General features: G+C 35.4%; 2 protein-coding genes across 9 annotated transcripts in view; one reads left to right on the top strand and one right to left on the bottom strand.

The window, feature by feature from the left end:
• Positions 1–8,558, top strand: part of LOC123538456 (cyclin-Y-like protein 1) — a 35,954-nt gene extending 27,396 nt beyond the window's left edge. For both annotated transcript variants that reach the window (XM_053530427.1, XM_053530426.1), the window contains exons 7-8: positions 1,828–1,990; positions 2,600–8,558. In XM_053530427.1, coding sequence (XP_053386402.1) covers positions 1,828–1,990; positions 2,600–2,719 — 283 coding nt within the window. In that variant the 3' untranslated portion in view covers positions 2,720–8,558. The remainder of the gene's footprint in view (positions 1–1,827; positions 1,991–2,599) is intronic.
• A 1,234-nt stretch (positions 8,559–9,792) lies between these two features.
• The window catches only part of LOC123538630 (serine-rich adhesin for platelets-like), a 145,578-nt gene continuing 134,290 nt past the window's right edge, over positions 9,793–21,080 (bottom strand). For all 7 annotated transcript variants that reach the window (XM_053530425.1, XM_045322852.2, XM_045322853.2 and 4 more), the window contains 3 exons: positions 19,128–20,108; positions 14,476–14,587; positions 9,793–13,697 (listed from right to left, as the gene is read on the bottom strand). In XM_053530425.1, the coding sequence (XP_053386400.1) occupies positions 13,189–13,697; positions 14,476–14,587; positions 19,128–20,108 (1,602 nt within the window). In that variant the 3' untranslated portion in view covers positions 9,793–13,188. The remainder of the gene's footprint in view (positions 13,698–14,475; positions 14,588–19,127; positions 20,109–21,080) is intronic.

Below are 21,080 nucleotides of genomic sequence, written 5' to 3'. Positions count from 1 at the left end.
TCCTAAACCCCTTGAAGAAATTTTATAAAACTTTGGTGAAATGATCACTTCATCAAGACAATTCCAGAACTCATGAGTCAGCCATGCTGGCTCAAGGTCAAGGTCACAACTTAGGGTCAAAAGTTTGAGCCTTACATTTTGGGTCTGCTCTATATCTCCTAAACCCCTTGAACGATTTTCATGAAACTTGCGTCAAATGATCACCTCATCAAGATGATGTGCAGAACTCATGAGTTAGCCATGTTGGCCCAAGATCAAGGTCACAGTTTTGTGTCAAAGGTTTGAACCTTCCATTTTGTGTCCGCTCTGTATCTCCTAATCCCCTTGAAAGATTCATATGAAACATGGGTCAAATGATCACCTCATCAAGATGATATGCAGAACTCATGAGTTAGCCATGTTGGCCTAAGATCAAGGTCACAATTTTGTGTCAAAGGTTTGAACCTTCCATTTTGTGTCCGCTCTGTATCTCCTAATTCCCTTGAAAGATTCATATGAAACATGGGTCAAATGATCACCTCATCAAGACAATGTGCAGAACTCGTGAGTTAGCCATGCTGGCTCAAGGTCAAGGTCACAGCTTAGGGTCAAAGGTTTGAGCCCTCCATTTTGTGTCCACTCTGTATCTCCTGTAAACCCCTTGAAGGATTTTCATGAAACTTGGGTCAAACGATCACTTCATCAAGATGATGTGCAGAACTCATGAGTTAGTCATGTTGGCCCAAGATCAAGGTCACAATTCTGTGTCAAAGGTTTGAACCTTCCATTTTGTGTCCACTCTGTATCTCCTAATCCCCTTGAAAGATTCATATGAAACATGGGTTAAACAATCACCTCATCAAGACAATGTGCAGAACTCATGAGTCAGCCATGCTGGCTCAAGGTCAAGGTCACAACTTAGGGTCAAAGGTTTGAGCCCTCTATTTTGTGTCCACTCTGTATCTCCTAAACCTTTTGAAGGATTTTCATCAAACTTGGGTCAAATGACCACCTCATCAAGATGATGTGCATAATTCATGAGTCGGCCATGTCAGTTCAAGGTCAAGGTCACAGCTGAAGGGGGAATTAGCTGTCTTTCAGACTGCCTAACAAAGCTGCTGCAGTCTAGTGGTCAAGCACTATAATGTTGTCTGATTCAATCAGATGTAGTCTAGTGGTCAGGCTCAATGACTTGATTTGCCTCAAGCTGCTGCAGTCTGGAGGTCAAACTCAGTGACTTGTATGATTTGGGCTGCAGCAGTTTAGTGGTCAAGCTCAGTGACTTGGTATGCCTCAAGCTGCTGCAGTCTGGTGGTCAGGATACATTCATTAACTCTTAACAAACTAGCAGCAGTTGTATCTGCCTTTGTGGTCAGTGAAGATCAAGATCAGCCTGCACATCCATGCAGTCTGATCATAATCTGCATTGTTGGCTGTTCAGTCAGTAAAACTTCAGTGAATGGTAATGTCCAAATTGAAAGATAGAGTAGTCCATTTTAGAAACTTAACAGGGTAAGAGTTAAAAGAAAATTGTTGGCCCACAGAACATCAGTGATTCCATATACATCTTACAGCAATACCAGGCGTGGTGCCTAGGGTATTCCTCCACCAGTAAAGCTCTTATGTCACTATATGACTAAAAAAAATTTCAGTGTTCCAGTTTTTAAATCCTTAACAATCCTGTATAAATTACAAATAGCACGTAAGTTTTGGGGCAGCTCACTTTAAAATTTGGAAATTTACATGATATTAAACAGTTATCAAGGTCTGTTGTTGGTGCCACATTTGATGTTTTATAAAATTTTGCGAAACATTCATAAAGATATGATTCTTTTTTCCTATTTTCAGGAATGAATTGGAACGTCAGTTTCTAGAAATGTTGCAGTTTAACATCAATGTGCCATCAGGTGTTTACGCCAAGTATTACTTTGATCTGAGAGCTTTGGCAGGAGACAATGACCTCAGCTTTCCCCTGGAACCGCTCGATAAAGAACGCGCCATGAAATTAGAGGTGAGTTTTATCAAGGTTTTGCTTGGATCTCAAACTTTTTGAGTAAAGACAAGTCCTTTTTATGTTACAGTCAAAATTCGACTAAAAAGGAGGGGCCGAAAAAGTGAGATGGGGGAAGAGGGGGTGTAGGTGGTCGAAATGACCATTTTGAAATTGTCAAGAGATACGAAATGACCAAAATGGGGACGAGTTGACTGTAATTTTTTTCCTCTTTAAATAAACATTGAGATGTCACAGTTTTGTGTTCCGCCCACTTAGCTCAATAGGGAGAGCACAGGTTTACTGATTGTAGGGTTGGAGTTCTCTTATGTTCTCTGGGACCATTGATAAAAGACATTTTGTCTGAAATCATTCATTCTTTCCCTCTGATTCATGTTGGGAAGTTGGCATTACTTGAGGAGAACAGATTAGTAGTTTTTCAGTATCCAGGAGAACTGGTTAAGTTAACTACCCGCTGTTACATAGCTGAAATACTGCTGAAAAATGGCGCTTAATTCAAAAACTGCAAGAGTTACCTCCAAGATCAAAGTCATGGGAAGGTTACTGCACTTTTGCAGACATTAATGATTTACAAGTGACATTATTACCTCATTATTCCATATTTTGCAGGCAATGTCTACAACATGGGAAGATAATTTCAGGATGTTGTCAAAGCCAAAACTTGCGAGATCTAACAGTCTAGATGGTGTCACACACAGTCACAGATCCAGTATAGCCATTTTGTCATGACGACTGTGTCACATGACAGGGTCATGTGATCCAACATGGCTGACTTTGCTTGGAACTTGAATCAAGATGAAATATTTAATGCTGCTGTTTTCTTAGTTTAAATATATCAATTCTATAAATAGCTGCACGCTGCTTTTCTGTATATGCTGTAAAAATGTCTAAAAATAGATTTGAAGCTTGTTTGTATAAAATTCCAAGCCCAGTTGACCATAAGATCACCGGTAAAGGTCACATGTCAAGGTCAGCCAGGGGAGGTCACATGGTCTCAGTCACCACATAGTTATGGGACTAAATTTTGAGAAGGCATTTATTGTATTTATTAAGCAGTTTATGTGAATTAAGTGTATATGGTACACTTCATGTGAAAATGAAATCAAAATGGATGCATGGTGTGTTTTTTTTTTACAGGGCACAAGCTGCTCTTTTTAGAGCTGGCCACATATTCGGGTCACAAATTTTTCTTCTCATACCAGCACTTTATTTTTTTTTACGAACTTGGCTTGAGAGTAAGTTGACATGATATAGAAGGACTTTTAAAAAAAATTAGTCAAATATCCTGGATTCTTTCACCAAAGCAGCCAAAAGATTTGTTTTAAATTTTTACAAGTTTTCGTCAATATCTTTTTTCACATGAATTTTACTGGCATAATAAGCTGAAATTAGCGATAATCTGTCTGTACTAGAGTGACAGCATTGCCATATGAAGGCTCCGTTACAAAAAAAACAAAAACAAGTGAAAATAAGGAATAGTTCTGTTTCATTGATGTAAGCATATGAACTGTGAATAAGTGGCATGGTTATAGAAATCTTAATATATTCAGAAAGCAGATATTTGATATTCTGAACTGTCTCGAATAATGTTCATTTTTATAGCATTTCATATTACAGAGTGTTTCTTTCGTTGTGAATACATGTGCATGAAATCTTTCCTGTGTATAACTTCAAACTCTTGTCCTCATTATGAAGGCCAGTGCACAATAAAAATTTCATACAAAATAATTTAGGAGAATATATTGCGTATTACTTGATAACATCTCTGCTCTTTTTTTCCTGTGCAAGTCAGGAAACTGGTAGAGAATTTTAATGAATCTATTGTTTTACTTTAATCATAGGCTTATTTAGGTTCTAAGTTCACTTCATCTTAGTCATAGGCATATTTAGGCTCAAATTACAAGTAAGAATTTGTTTTTATATTAGAACTTTTAAGAAAAGCATCTCGCAAATCTTGTATAAGGAATCTCATTTCTTTGTTCTAATGTTATGATATTAAAATAGTTTTCTTTTATGTTTTTGATTTGTTTAAACTGATTCAGTTATAAGTGTCTTACCCTTACCTGTTTACTGTATTTGTTTTTGGGGGGACCGTCTTATAAGTAAACTGACTTAAAAGCAAGTAAATATGGTAATTAGAAATCATTTTTGTATTGATTTTGGTGCTTTTAGTTAGACATTGTCTGTGATTCAAATTTGTTTTAATTTTGTTGCGTTCTCCCTTCAAGTTTTTCTTTGTTATCAGTAGTCATGTGACCTATAATTGTATAAGTGTGACATTAAACCCAACAAATTTCTTATCGGTAGTGTACTTGTTTCCTTTCTTTAGTTTAAATTTTCCCCATAAATTACAGTTTTTTTTGGGGGGGGGGGGGGGGGGGGGTTCCAGAAAATTCTTAAAGCTCTTGTTCCTTTATTGATGTAAAAAGTGAAGGACACTTGATAGGCATGATTCTGAAAGCTTGTTCTTTTAAATGGACAGGGAATTTATAAATGCAAAATGTAAATGTAAAAAGGTGCCGTGCACTGGACTAGTTATGGTTAATAGTTAAGGAATGATGGTAGTGATAGTGATAGCTTTTAAAGTGCCAAATAGTTGAATTGTATTATATTAAGCAATATGTATAATGTATGAATGAGTCAGCATCTCTGGTTACCTTGGTTCTATGACCGGTTTACCAAGGTTATATAGGTAGCTACCATGATTCAGTGCCTGGTTATTCAACACTGTTTGCTATGGTCACATGACTAATTTCCATGGTTATATTACAATTTACTATTGTAAATTGTCTACACCGTAAGACTACTTGGTCATGGTTGCAATAACTGTGATTACGTATCAAGTTTCCATGGTTACATTGCAGCTTACTATGATAAATTGTGTTGTTTTGATGGTCCTGTGATGTAGTAACCATGGTGACATGACTAATAGGGTCTTAACACTTGGTTTTGCTGTAACTCTGTGATTCCAGCAGGTATGCAAATTTTGATTCCATACCTCATGTTTTTATTTCGATGTAAATGAGATGTGAAACCAAAATTTGTAGTCCTGTTTGGCGCCATATAACCTATACTGTGTTGGTGTGCCGTAAAACCCAAATAAATATATAAATAAATGTCTTGTTTCCATGGTTACATTACTGCTCACATGGCTAATATGCACAGTTTCCATGGTCATGTTTACAGTTACCATGTGGTTTCATGGCTATGTTATTTACTATATAGTATCTTGTGTAGTTTCCATGGTCATGTGTAACCTTGGTTATTTGTTTTATATCCCTGGTGACAATGTTTCTTACCATGGTAACTTGTCTAGTTTCATGGTAGTTTGTAAAATTACCATGGTTACATGTCAGGGTTATGGTTGCATGGCTAGATCATGGTAACTTTTCAAGTTTCCATGGCTGTTTGTCGGTGCTACCTTGGGTTCATGTCTAGTTACTGTGGTCTTAATTTTGTCAAGTGTCTATTATTTCATGGTAGAATTGTATAAAGCATAATGCGAGATGTTTATTTGTGACCTCTTAACATAATTTAATTATGTCTCCCACCACACAGGGGTGTGGGAGACATATTGATTTACTCCTGTCTGTGTGTGTGTCTGTCTGTCTGTCTGTCTGTCAGTCTGTCACAAAGCTTGTCCGCACTCAAAGTCGGACATTTCTCATCCAATCTTCACCAAACTTGAACAAAATGTGTTTGCCAATACATCCTCGGCCAGGTTTGATAACTATCAAAATTGGCCCAGGCACCTCGGAATTATGGCCCTTGAAACTTGTTTTTGATAACCAAAGCACTCAAAGTCTGATAAGGCAGTGGAGGTCTTGGTGCATAGTTGACTCATATACTACTATTCAAATGATTAGGCAGTTGTGGGAGACATGCGCTTTTCTCAAAAGCAACTCTAGTTTGTTATGTGAAGTTAACAGCAATATTAGAATTGCTAATCATGGAGTTACTTTTACAATTTTTGCTGTTAATTTGTACAATATTTGTAATGACAGAAACCTTAATTCTCTTGTTAACACTGAATTTTTAAGGAACGGAGAATGTCTTAATTGCTGTTGAAAAAAGAATTCAAAAAAAGATGCTCTAAACTTGGAAGTTTGTAACTGCAGTTTTATAGTCTGTAATAATCTGTATAAACATAATTACACAAAACATTTTGAAGAATTGTTTGTCTAAATCATTCATGTACAGGGAAAGCTCTAATCATGAAAGACTACGTATGCCTATACCACTCAATTTTTCAAGGCAATTTTTTTTTTTTTTAAGTCAATCCACATGAAATTGTCAAGACCCTTGATAAGGTGTTGAAATAATGCTACAGTATTATACTCTTATTTGATGGAAAGACTTAACCTTAATTGGCGCAAGGATGTAAGCCACAAGGGCGAAGCCTTAAGTGCTTATTTAGGTAAAAGAGCGCTAAAAATCACAATAGGCACATCATAGTCACTTAATGACTTGTTAATTGTATACCTAAACAAAAACTTCAAGTTATTGGAACATCATGTATCATGCCAATAACTGGTTATAGTGCACACTTTCTGATGTTTGCATAGATTACAGGATTCTGTTCTGCACTGATACACTTACTTATGTTAGCATAAAATACAGGATTCTGTGTTTACTGGCACACTTAGGATGTTGACATAAGATACACGAGTCAATACTGTATTTGGTACACTTCCTTTTGTTGGCATAAGAGACAGGATTTGATGCTGTACTGGCACACTTCTTTATGTTGGCATAAAAAACAGGATTCTATGATTTACTGGCACACTTCCAAACATTTATATGGGATACTGTGCTTTACTGGTACATTTCCAGATGTTGGCATAAAATCGTGATTCTGTATTGTACTGGCACATTTACAAATGTTGGCATAAATTACAGAATTCTGTATTGTACTTACGCATTTAGGATTTTGGTATAAAAATCAGGATTCTGTATTGAACTGGCACACTTCCAAATGTTGGCATAAGATTCAGGATTCTGTAGTGTACTTGCACACTTACGATTTTGGCATAAAGTACAGGAATCTATTCTGTACTTGTATTCTGTATGACAGGTATTTGAACTTTGCACCATATTATTGTATTGCGGAAGCTGGTTTCTTCCATCATGAATACCTGTTAGCTCAAGAAAGTTGTAAACAAATTGAGGTGTCTGAATCAAAAGAACACTTTCTTATTGTTATCTTTCTTTGCACTTTATTCAGCCTTTTAAAAGTTTGAAGGATTTTCAATAAAAAAACAAAACAAAACATAAGATCTTTTGTTCCTGAAAACACGATACAAAATACAGTGGAATAAGGAAAAGGAATTGTACAACTGGCACTTTTAATTTGCAGGTCTGACAATACATTTAGTGGCTTATGACTTAAAACATTCTGTGGTCTCTGACCTGAAAACATTTGGTGGTCACTTGTCAACTGTGTTGCTGGTTTTACTAATTCTGTTTATTTCTCAGTTTGTGAGAACAACTGTTGCCGACTACTTCACATTTCTGCACAGTACTTGTGTTCCTTGCATTTGAATGTTGTAAAATATACATCATTACTGCACAAAAACATAATAAATCTTTTCTAAATTTTTAAAAGCAGATAAATGATTGTGCTGGAGTCACCAAAACAAAAAAATGTGCCATTTTAACAAGTTAAACATAATGAGAACAGAGAAGCTTTTCATTAAAGAAATAATCATAAAGCAAAAGTTAGTGCTGAAATAAGAATCATTTCTGAATGCAAGTTGCGTCTTAGAAGAGTTTTCCATCCATGTGGCAGGCATAGCCAGACAGACACAAATTAGTTCCAAGTGTACACTCCGAAGAAAATGTGTTTTTATTTAATCCATTTTAGAAATTACCGATTATAAACCATATTTGAGAAAACTGTTTGGTGCTCAGCCCTAAAAATGCTGTTTTGATGAATACAGTAGTTTTGAAGAAAGTTTGAATTTTGACTGAACACTCTTTATGATATGCGATTTTGTTAACTAAATTGTTTTAAACAACTGTTTGATTTTTTTTTCAAGCTTAATATTGACATACTGTTTAAACATCTGTTCAAGGTAGGCAGACTCATTTGATAGACTGTACAGGATTCTTTATTTCCTACTTCCAAGCTCAAGTCAGGTCAGCTTTGAAGTTACTTTTTTAATTATGTTTTGTTTGGCAGATAATTTCAAGATTTTGGTTGTCTGTGAAACAGAAATGTTTGGAGAAGTAGTCATATAATAATGAGCCGCGCCATGAGAAAACCAACATAGTAGCAGGATCCATGCTGTTCGCTTTCAAAGCCTATTGCAATTAGAGAAACTGTTAGCGAACAGCGTGGATCCTGACAAGACTGCGCGGATGCGCAGGCTGGTCTGGATCCATGCTGGTCGCAAAGCCACTATGTTGGACTTTTAATGGTGCGGCTCGTATATAAAAATCACTATATAAATTTCACACACTGTACATTGTGCATGTATTTGAATTCTGTGTATGTTAGTGAATTTTTGTAAAATATTTTAATGTGATAATTCTTGTATAATGTAAAAATAAATGTAGAATATGGAAATGGAGTTGTATTTTCTCTATCTCTGTAGCTCATCTGATCGTAAAACTGAATGTAGAGTCCAGTTTTGCCATTGGTCGTTTGAAAATTGTTCACAGAAACACACAGTCAGATGAGGTGTTTTCAGGATCCAAACTAGTATGCACATGTGTATCTTTTTGGAATTCTGGCAATGTATGTGTCCTTTCATGCATTATAGCGTAAGATAGAAGAAGGTATTCCAGAACTGCTCTTCTTGTACTCTCAAGTGATCTCACTGAAAGATTTTGAACAGTGGTTTACTGATGATCAGCGATATTGATGTTAGGAGCTTTTCATTTACAGGGGCTTTTGTGTCTGGTCTCTATTCTGAAAGTATTTGGTGGTTGCTTACCTAAAAATATTCGATAACCTAAAATACTTGGTGGCTTCTGACCTTAAAACATTTAGTGGTTGCTTGCTTAAAAACATTTGATGGTCACTTACCTTATATCATTTGGTGGTTGCTTAAGATTTAGTGGTATCTAGTAAAAAAAAATTGTGGCTTCTTACCTATTTAGTGGTCGTTTACCTTAAAACATTAAATGGTTGCTTACCAAAAACATTTATTGGTTGCTTACCTGACTATAAACATTTGGTGGTTGTTTACCTGAAGCATTTAGTGGTCACTGACCTAAGCATTGGTCAGAGGCCACCAAATTTTATTGGGTCAAAATCCTCCAAATGCTATCCATCGGTCAGCGACTACCAAAATATTTTCAGATTACTGGTAGGGATCACGCAGTTTTAAGCAACTAAAATCAATTCCAGGGGCTTCCATGACTTCAAATCACTTTCCAGTGTGAGGAAGACATCCTGTTGGTTTACAATTGTTGGTGGTTCTACCCAAGTGCCCGTCTGTGATGGAAAGTCACGAGATATTGTGTCGGTGCAACCCAACAAATTTCAAAAATAAAATGTTACAATCCAAGTTACGAAATATTGTTTGATAACTGATGGCCATTATGCAGGTGAAATAATCTTGAAAATTGGGCAACATTTAAAAAAGATGTTAGATTCCAATATTGTCCCATACATTTTACATCAATTTCACTGTAAATTCTATTGATTATCGTTAATGATGCTTGACCACGCATATTAAAGGGATTGTCTAGACGTTCTTCCTGGGATTCCAACCCCGAGTCCTCTGAATCAAGAGTCTGACACTGCCTATGATATTGACTCTTCACTTGACTAGGAACCGAAAACAACACGAAGCTAATTTTGTTCATTTTATTATAATACATGAGGACATGAGTAATAAATACTATTCAATCTACATTATTTCATATCACAATTTATAAAGTGCAAAATTATTTCCACTTTTCCTACATCAAGGACTTTACATTACACATGTATATAAAGTTACAGATAATATTCTGTTCATTACACATGTAATTCTAATTAATATCAAACCAGAATAGAATTCCTGTTTACATTTAAATCTTCAACACGATAAAACATGCTTACCCTTTGTCTTTTAAAATAACGTAGTATAAAACTGTAGACAAAAAGTATAAAAGATCTAAAAATTAACTTTATTGTCTTTACTGACAAGCCGGTTTTAAGCCACCAGGCCAGGCAGCCAGACTACTGTAAAAGGAGGAAATATTCACCTTGGTTTAATTTTCGCTATATTAGCGAGGCCTAATTTTTACATCTCGCGAAAATTAATCATCCCATAAATATTCACCATTAGAATAATTCGAATTCAAGTCATGTTTTTATTTTGATGTAAATGAGATGTGGAACTAAAATTTGTAGTCCTGTTTGGCGCCATATAATCTATAATGTGTTGGTGCGCCGTAAACCCCCCCAAAAAAATCAAGTATGATACCATTTTTACAATTTCACGAATATTAAACCTTGTAGCCATACTCAAAATATCAAATGTGCAAAACTCTGACCCAGCAAAAATAGTGCTTTTACAGTATCTGGTTGCTGAAGGTACCAGTAAGTCACTGCTCAAGACAAAACTGAAATTAGAACAGAATGTCCATTTGGGACATTAGTTACCTCGTTGCTTAATACAGGTGTCTGCTTGGGCAAGTTCAACTATAACTGTCTCTTGTTACAGGGTGATAAAAATGTGCTGTCAGTCTAGGGCCCAAACCTAGGACCTCTCGCTTACAGGGCCAGTGCTCTTCCAACCGAGCTAACCAGCTGCCTGACATATTCTCCCCTAACTTGACCAAGTTCATTCCGTGACACTCTGCTTATGCAATTTCCTGATACTCTCGTGTTAAAGTTTTAATTTAAAAGGTGTTAAAAAGTATAAAAAGTCGCAAGTAAAAATGATATTTTTTTCATAAAAATAATGCACATTTACATAAAATTAATTATTTATGTATCCTTGTTAAAATGAAATTAATATACAAAAACCTATTTTAGACAAAATGGCCTTTGCAATTTTTTTTTAAAGGTACCTCCACCCCATCCCTACCACAGCTGTCTCTATTAGCGCAAATTCAACTGAGCAGGTGAGATTTTGTCATAAGGGATTTTGTCTTTGGTTCCGAAATCTACATTTTAATACCGGTTACACAGTCGGTACCTTTTATTGCTTTATGCACTTTTCTAACCTTTACGATATCTTAATAAATGTTAACAAATGGCACATTAAAATGAGGTATTAAAAATGATTATAAAACTGGCATATTACGTGATTCAACATACAGATGTGTTCATTGTTTATAAAACAAAATTGCTGATTCAATGAATTATAAAATTACCCTGTTACATAAAATGATCAATTGACACTGGAAGTCATGTATTGTGAAAGGTTAAATTGTACCAGCAGTAATAAATGAATAATCTACATTATGATATCATCATTTTATCTATAAATGAGCCACGCCATGAGAAAACCAACATAGTGCGTTTGCAACCAGCATGGATCAAGACCAGCCTGCGCATCCATGCAGTCTGGTCAGGATCCATGCTGTTCCCTTTCAAAGCCTATTGCAATTAGATAAACTGTTAGCGAACATCATGGATTCTGACCAGACTGTGCGGATGCGCAGGCTGGTCTGGATCAATGTTGGTCGCAAAGGCACTATATGTTGGTTTTCTCAGGGTGCAGCTCAAATGACAAAAAACTAATCAAAGGAAGAAGGCCTAGTTAAAATTAAACAGTTTTTCCACCAATACTTGAAACCAAGATCCCTTTGGAAATATCATACATGTATATACACATTTACTAGAAATAATTATCTTTAAAGCTACTTGCCCACAGTTTCGGTGAAATTTCTCAACATATTCATTTCCACCAAATTTGGCATAGAAAGTATATATGACACTAAAAAATGATAAAGTGAGTGAAATAAAAGTTAGATATTGGTAAAAATGCCAAAAGAATGTAAATTTTCTGCATTTTTACAACATCATTGCAACGGTTTACTACCGTCTGCGCAATATTTTAGGTTATTTATAAGAATATCATACAAAAATCTTATGTCAGTAAGTTTGTACCACTAGTCACTTTCAGAGTTCTCACTTTTAATGGATATTTGACAGAAATTATTTTTCACCTAAAATGTGCGGGTTAGTCCCTTTAAAGATAAAGAGCATTTTTCTTGGCATTTTTGGAATGAGAATATACACTGTTATGAAAGAGGATAAAAATTTATTAAAATGTCATTTATACCAAAAATGTATAAAATGTTACAAAAAATGTTACAAAAAGCGTTATTTTTCATAATGTCATGTAACTCTAAAAGCAATGTATGCTATCCCCTGATTATTATGTTAGTTGTAATGTAATGTATGTGTACATTTTATTTGCATAGATTGCTATAAAATACATGTATATGTTTACATCATTTAAGCCAAAAATATGTATATATACAAAATGTATATGAAATCTTTACTCTTAGCATGCTGGTAATTTGCGATCAGTATAGATCTTGATCAGCCTGTGTATCTATGCAGTCTGATCAAGATCTGCACTGTTCGCTATTCTGTCAGTTTCTTTTTGGAAAACACCCCTTTTAATAGTTAATGATACTGTCCAAATTGTAAGATGGATAAGTTCATTATAGAAATTAAGCAGTATATGTCTGAAATATAGAAGTGATGACCATAAGTATGGGACTACTTTTATACAACATGAATTACTCAACAGTATAAAGCTTACGTCTTATTACTGCTCATAACACTTTTCCCTTTTGGGAAAGATCAGAATTTTCTGTAAAATTTATGTGTAGACAAATAAATAAATCAAATAAATAAGTTAACAAAATCACTAACTCAAACTGTAACAAAAATATACAGACAATTCCTGCCCTACTTTCAAACATATTCCTGCAGGTATTTTAAACTGACTCCCTCAAATTCATTGTTCAAAAAATGGCCTTGATTAATTTCTATTCTTTTTCACAACCATCACCTTTCAAAATGTCAGATTCAGCTCCACATTCATTTCATAAAATGGCCTAGATAAGATTCTTTTTTTTTCATAAACTTTCACTTTTCAAATTGTCAGATTTTATTTCACATATTTTTTTATATCAAGCTTTGGACTTTAGTCTGCATACTGTACAATGATACAACTCTTTTATTTTCAATAGACAGATTTATAAAATGGAGTAATTTTACATCAAAAGGAAGGACTGTATTATAAATAGGTCATTTTTTTACTCGGCCTTTGAAGTTGCTTTCCATTATCGTTTACACCTTCATCAGATGAGCAACTGTCACAAAAGCTGTCACTCAGTGAAATATCTTCATCATTAGATTCATCTGCAGACGTGGACGAAAATTTACGTGTTTTTATGTAACCGTGATTATAATTGTCAACTTTGGGATCTTTTCTGACCCTTTGGCGTAATTTTCTTCTTGGCCTCTTCACTGGGGAGATTCTAGATTCATTTGAGGTTGTTGATTGGTTCATTTGATTCTGGTAACCATAGGAAACATATCTTCTCTCCTCCCTTCTGAAGAGTTGATCATGTGATGGTTTCTGCTCATTTGATTGGTCAGAAGTGTGTGATGATGTCATCTCATTCAGAAAGTCAAAGGCAGCCATTGCCTGGATTTCAGGGTCATCATACCTAACAAACTGACTGTTGCTAAACTCCAGGGGAGGTCTTACAGTTTGATTTGTTTTATTCACAACATTTTGACCTGAAAAAAAAAGAAAAATGCCATTAAAATATGTATTTAATATCAGATACATTATTTTTCTTACAGTTGAAACATTTTGACCTAAAAATGAAGATGCCATTTTAATGTCTTTAATATCAGATGTATTATTTTTCATACAGTTGAAATATTTTGGGCAGGAAAATTGAGTAATGTGAAAAAAACACTACAATTATATAAAGGGAGCACACAAAAGATTTCCTCTCCCTAATTGGTTAATAAGTTTTATAGAAAGAAACTAGTTCCTGTTTATCATGTGTGTGTTATTATAAAGAAGTAATAATCTTTTTAAGGGTCTGTTCTGCAAAAAAGCCATTACTATTAGCATGGTGTGGACATTTCTCATAAAATATGCACAAATTAATGTAGGTTTAGCATTTTTCACGTTAACTTTTATTTCATAATATAATTGACAACAGCCGTATTTGCATATACATCTGAAGATAATACTGCTTAACATTCACAACTAATGCATCTATCCATTATTCTAAGATGACCTGATTTGTTTTCCAGTTAAACAAAGAAGACTGAAAACTGTTACAGTATGTTATTATGCAAAAATTCACTGTCTGTACAGTCAAAAAAATATTGACGCTTCAGGTTCTGTTGTAGATTAAAGGAGTTTAAAAATGAGTGTATGATAATATTCAACATGACATTACACTTGCTCAAACTACTACTGCTATAATATATTTAAAGTATCTTAATTTTATGAAAAAGAAAAATTGGTACAAAATTTTTAATGAAAATAATAATATACCTTTGCCACCGAGCAATCTGTGACACATGACATTATCCACGCCAATGTTGTCATCTAGACTATCCTGGCTGCCTCCGTATAACATCATCTTCTCAAACATGTCCGTCTGCTTCTACACATAAACACAGACAAAATAGGTTAGAGCGATAGAAATCAAAACTGAAAAGCAAAATTTATCTCTTCTTTTAAATAAATTATCGCAAATTCCAAAAATTCCGTCTGCTTTGCACATTAAAACAGGAGAAAATGTGTCAGTGAGTTTGATATCAAAGATCACTTTCATCTTCAAAATAAATACTGCTACTTCACCTCAACCTCAAAATAATCTTTTTGCAGACACATCTGCATTAACAAGGAAAACAAGGCCTTGCTTATGTAACATTTCAGTGTCTGCCAGCAAAACTTTTAACCAAAACTACAACTATACCATAATATGCGACATTGCCACCCTTTCTGAAAAACTGAAATTTGAACATATTGAAATGAGACCAAATATACTATTATTGTAAAACAGTTAACAGATTAATATCACTTAAGCGTGAATAAAATTCAACGGTTTTGGTAAAATAGTTCACAAATGGGTGAAGTCAAAATGTCCTTAAGAACTATTTGTCTAGCAAACTGGTACATCATAAAGTTTACCATGAGGCACAGTGTTTTGGAAAAAAGTATAACACTCTATAAAAAAAAGTTAAATAAAAATATCTTGAATTGCTAAAAGAAATTACAGAAATATACAGTCAAACTTTGTTTCATTGAAGTCAGATAATTTGAGCACCGCCCTTCACTAGAACTCATTGTTGGTCCCTCCTGGCAAAGTCCCTGTATAATGTATATTGTTTGATTGCTCTAAAGACTGATAACTCGAGCACTATTTCCAGTCCCGTAGAGTTCTAGCAAATGAAGTCTAATATAAGTGTATAAAGAATGCAACATGAACATTTTAAGACAAAACGCATTGTGGCAAGAGATTTGCCTTTGCAACCAGTGCAGATCAAGATCAGCCTGCAGATCAAGGTCTGAACTGTTCGCTATTCAGGCAAGCACCCCTTTGAATAATAAGTGCTACTGCCCAAACTGAATGACTGACCAGTCCATATTTGAAACTGAGCAGGGTAAAGGTTTAATGTTACAGCAGTGCCTAGAATTATAATACAAATTGTACACCACAAACAGCATGTTGAACACAGAACTTAACGGTTGGCCTATTTTTGCAATAATTTGACTACTTGGTATCCTAAAAATTGAGGGAATTTTAGCATTGAGAATACATGTCAAAGTCAATGGGGAAGTTTTATAAACATTAACATGTACCTGTTGTTAAGGCATAGAATTAAAACATTTTCTGTTTCATTCTTTTTTCTTTTTTTTGGTTACTTTGAAAAAGCAGCATTTTTCCCTTATAAAAAGATAATGTAAGTTTCGGTTCAAATCACTTTTATATTATAAAAGCTTCTGATAAGATTTTGGTAAGAGCTGCACAGTGTGAATGACTACTCAACAATTTCTTAGTCAAACCAAGGACTATAACTTTCAGTACATTCAGACAAGACTTAAAAAAAGACTACACTTTATTATAAATTACAATTTTATCCTTGCAAGGATGATAATTTAACCAAATTTTCTAGGGCAGGAAAGGACTACAATCTGAACTGATTTCAAACAAGATTTCCCTTACTTGCATTATATACTGTGAAATCATTAATATTCGTTGGGGACTAATTTTCGTGGATTTCGTGATTGAGTCAATCCACGAAATTTAATCCCAACGAACAAGTAAAATTTCCTTTCATTTTATGTTCAAAAGTTGAAATCCACGAACTCATATCCCCATGAAATTGCCGTTTTGACCAAAACCACGAAATTTTATGCCCACGAAATTAAATGAGTTTACAGTAAGTACATTTGATGAGTAGGAAACCTTGCTTAAAATTCTTATCCCATTATATGAAGCTGTTAAGGAGATACAGCTGTAAGCAAAACTTTTACCAAATTTTCTTAATGAAAAATGGCCTCAAATTGGATTGAAGGGTTTTTTAACTTGGTAAGCTTGGAAACCTTGTGTGATGTTTCAATGTAATATATGAAGGTGTTACTGAGATAAAACTTGACATCTAGTTGCATACAAAACTTTTAACAAATTTTCTAAGTAAAAAAAAAAATGGGAATAATTTATGTCAGATTCAATAAAGAGACTGATAGACAGAAAGTTTTGTGTGATGTTTCAATTCACTACTTGTAGCTGTTTCCAAGATACAACTTGATAATTTGCCAAAAAACTTTCTCCAAATTTTCTTAGTTATAAAAGGGTCACAATTTACTATAAATTCAACCAAGAATTTTTTTTTTTTTTTTTGGATTTAACGTCGCACCAACACATGATAGGTCATATGGCTACTTTCCAGCTTTAATGGTGAAGGAAGACCCCAGGTGCCCCTCCGTGCATTATTTCATCACGAGCAGGCACCTGGGTAGAACCACCGACCTTCCGTAAGCCAGCTGGATGGCTCAACCAAGAATTATCTGGCTTGGTTGTTTCAGTAGGCTTGATGATTGGAAAGCCTTGTGTGAGGTTTCAGTCCAAAATACATAGTAGTTACCTAGTTGAGCTAGGAAGTGATACTGTAAACAAGGGGGCCATGAAGGCCCTGTATCGCTCACCTGACCTACAGACCTAAAGATCATTAAGATTAACATTCTGACCAAGTTTCATTAAGATATGGTCATAAATGTGGCCTCTAAAGTGTTAACTAGCCATTCCTTTGATTTGACCCCGTGACCTAGTTTTTGACCCGACATGACCCAGATTCGAACGTGACCTAAAGATCATCAAGTTTAACACTCTGACTAAGTTTCATGAATATACAGTCATAAATGTGGCCTCTAGAGTGTTAACAAGGTTTTCCTTTGATATGACCTAGTGACCTAGTTTTTGACCCCAACTGACCCAGATTTACATTTGAAATTAAGATCATCAAGATTAACATTCTGACCAAGTTTCATTATGATATGGTCATAAATGTGGCCTCTACAGTGTAAACTAGCTTTTCCTTTGATTTGACCTGGTGACCTAGTTTTTGATCCTACATGACCCAGATTCAAACTGGACCTTAAGATCATCAAGATTAACATTCTGGTCAAGTTTCATTAAGATTGGGCCAAAATTGTGACCTCTAGAGTGTTAACAAGCTTTTCCTTTGATTTGACCTGGTGACCTAGTTTTTGATCCCAGATGACCCAATATCGAACTCGTCCAAGATTTTATTGAGGGTAACATTCTGACCAAGTTTCATTAAGATTGGGCCAAAAATCTGACCTCTAGAGTGTTAACAAGCTTTTCCTTTGATTTGACCTGATGACCTAGTTTTTGAACCCAGATGACCCAATATCGAACTCGTCCAAGATTTTATTGAGGGTAACATTCTGACCAAGTTTCATTAAGATTGGGCCAAAAATCTGACCTCTAGAGTGTTAACAAGCTTTTCCTTTGATTTGACCTGATGACCTAGTTTTTGATCCCAGATGACCCAATATCGAACTCGTCCAAGATTTTATTGAGGGTAACATTCTGACCAAGTTTCATTAAGATTGGGCCAAAAATGTGACCTCTAGAGTGTTAACAAGCTTTTCCTTTGATTTGACCTGATGACCTAGTTTTTGATCCCAGATAACCCAATATCGAACTCGTCCAAGATTTAACTGAGGGTAACATTCTGATCAAGTTTCATTAAGATTGGGCCAAAAATGTGACCTCTAGAGTGTTAACAAGCTTTTCCTTTGATTTGACCTGATGACCTAGTTTTTGATCCCAGATAATCCAATACTGAACTCGTCCAAGATTTTATTGAGGGTAACATTCTGACCAAGTTTCATTAAGATTGGGCCAAAAATGTGACCTCTAGAGTGTTAACAAGCTTTTCCTTTGATTTGACCTGATGACCTAGTTTTTGATCCCAGATGACCCAATATCGAACTCGTCCAAGATTTTATTGAGGGTAACATTCTGACCAAGTTTCATTAAGATTGGGCCAAAAATGTGACCTCTAGAGTGTTAACAAGCTTTTCCTTTGATTTGACCTGATGACCTAGTTTTTGATCCCAGATGACCCAATATCGAACTCGTCCAAGATTTTATTGAGGGTAACATTCTGACCAAGTTTCATTAAGATTGGGCCAAAAATGTGACCTCTAGAGTGTTAACAGTCAAATTGTTGACGACGGACGGACGGACGACGACGGACGACGGACACAGGGCGATCACTAAAGCTCACCTTTGAGCACTTCGTGCTCAGGTGAGCTAAAAACAAATTAATTTCGCTGACAAATAATTTGGTAGTTTGGCCTAAACAACTTTTTCAAGGTAATATATTATATGCATGGATTTCAAATTTTATCTATATACCAGTATTGCAAAATTCTAAAACTGAACAGAAATATTACTGTATTATTATTTACTTTAATAAAATTATTATTAAATTTATGATAACCTCTCTTTATGGCCCTAACTGTGTACGTTCATGTGCAATACTGAAAGAGGTACCATTCTAAACACGTAATTATGTGTAACATCTAAATGGCCATCTGCTTTATCTGTTTTTAACATAAAATTTAAAGCCTTATGCAACTTTAATATTCAAAAGTTGTAAAATTACCTTGTCATAATGCTTTTCTGTATCATCAGTGTCTTTTTCGGGCGTCATCCTCAAATCTTCCTTCAGTAGTGGCCTTGACCTTAGTACTTCATTCATGGTTGACTCCAGTTTCATCAACTCAGGCATTGTAATATTCATACCCGAATTCGTACTGTCCTGCGTTCTCCCTTTTCGTCGTTCCTCTTCTTGCTGCAGACGCTGCGATATAAAATGATGGCTGTCAAAATTTCCTTCCTCGTCAAGTGAATCTGCAATAATCGACTTTTGCATAGAATTCCTTTTATTTTTGGCCGAGTTCTTATCGAAACTGAGTTGTATATCTATATCGGGTTCATCTAGCAGAGCTTCTTCCCCACCAATTTCCTCTATTTGTTCAACATTTTCAGAATAATCATTAATCCAATCACAGGATGCTCCAGTTTTAGAAAAAGGCGAACTGCCCAGTATTATTTCACCTCCGTATGGTGACAGAAAAAATTCATCCTCTACCCACTGGTAACCGTCTATGTCCTTATTTCCGATTGCACTAGATAAACCAACATCACCTTCATTTGATTCTGACCCACTGTCAGAATTCTCACTGTTCAGACTAGATAAACTTCTATGCAACTGATTAACAGTTTTTGAAAGACTTTCGATCTGTCTAGAAATGTTGTCGAATTCGTTCACATTTCTTTCTTCTTCGCACTTTTTACAATTTTTATCACCCTGCTGGCACGTGTGAATTATATTTTTATTTTCATTGTTCTTAGAACCATTTCCTAGGTTTTCGATGTTTGGATTCTCGCTCTTTTCAGAAATACTTCTGCTCGATCCTGTGTTGCAGAGGCTGTAAAACTGACTGTTGAATTTCTTCTGATCTTCCCAAATGGGAGGTAATTCTGTTTCAGGTCTCTCCTCAGAGACGAAAGAGTTTGGGCTAGAGTTTTGCCCCTTTGAGGAGAAGTTTGAAACAGTCATTTTGTTGAGTGCAGTTGGTGTCTAAAAGTTAAAAGATAAACTCTGTATTTAATATCAAGTGTCTAATTACGCACAGCAGATTTAATTTAAGTGATACTGAAATTATTTTATCATCATACAATTAAAGGCGGTTACGCAAAGTTATGTATTTCCCACAAAATTACTCAAAAATAATTGTCTTTTGAAGCAAAATGATGTAAACATTGTTCTTTTTATGCCCCCGAAGGAAGGCATATAGTTTTTGAACCGTCTGTCTGTCGGTCTGTCAGTCTGTCCGCATTTTCGTGTCCGGTCCATAAGTTTGTCATCGATGGATGGACTTTCAAATAACTTGGCATGAATGTGTACCACAGTAAGACGACGTTCGCGCGCAAGACCAGGTCCGTAGCTCAAAGGTCAAGGTCACACTTAGACTTTAAGTCATTTTCATGAATTGGCTGTCTGGTCCATATCTTGTCACGATGATGGACTTTCAAATAACTTGGCATGAATGTGTACCACAGTAAGACGACGTGTCGCGCGCAAGACCCAGGTCCGTAGCTCAAAGGTCAAGGTCACACTTAGACTTTAAAGGTCATTTTTCATGATAGTTGGGCGTGTCTGGTCCATATCTTTGTCATCCATGGATGGATTTTCAAATAACTTGGCATGAATGTGTACCACAGTAAGATGACGTGTCGCGCGCAAGACCCAGGTCCGTAGCTCAAAGGTCAAGGTCACACTTAGACTTTAAAGGTCATTTTTCATGATAGTTGGGCGTATCCGGTCCATATCTTTGTCATCGATGGATGGATTTTCAAATAACTTGGCATGAATGTGAACCACAGTATGACGACGTGTCGCGCGTAAGACCCAGGTCCGTAGCTTAAAGATCAAGGTCACACTTAGACGTTAAAGGTCATTTTTCATGATAGTTGGGCGTGTCCGGTCCATATCTTTGTCATCCATGGATGGATTTTCAAGTAACTACACATGAATGTATGGCACAGTAAG

This window comes from Mercenaria mercenaria, chromosome 18, assembly GCF_021730395.1.
Source record: "Mercenaria mercenaria strain notata chromosome 18, MADL_Memer_1, whole genome shotgun sequence".
Classification (NCBI taxonomy): domain Eukaryota; kingdom Metazoa; phylum Mollusca; class Bivalvia; order Venerida; family Veneridae; genus Mercenaria; species Mercenaria mercenaria.
The sequence above is the reverse complement of the archived record's forward strand: the minus strand, read 5'-3'. Positions and strand labels throughout refer to the sequence as shown.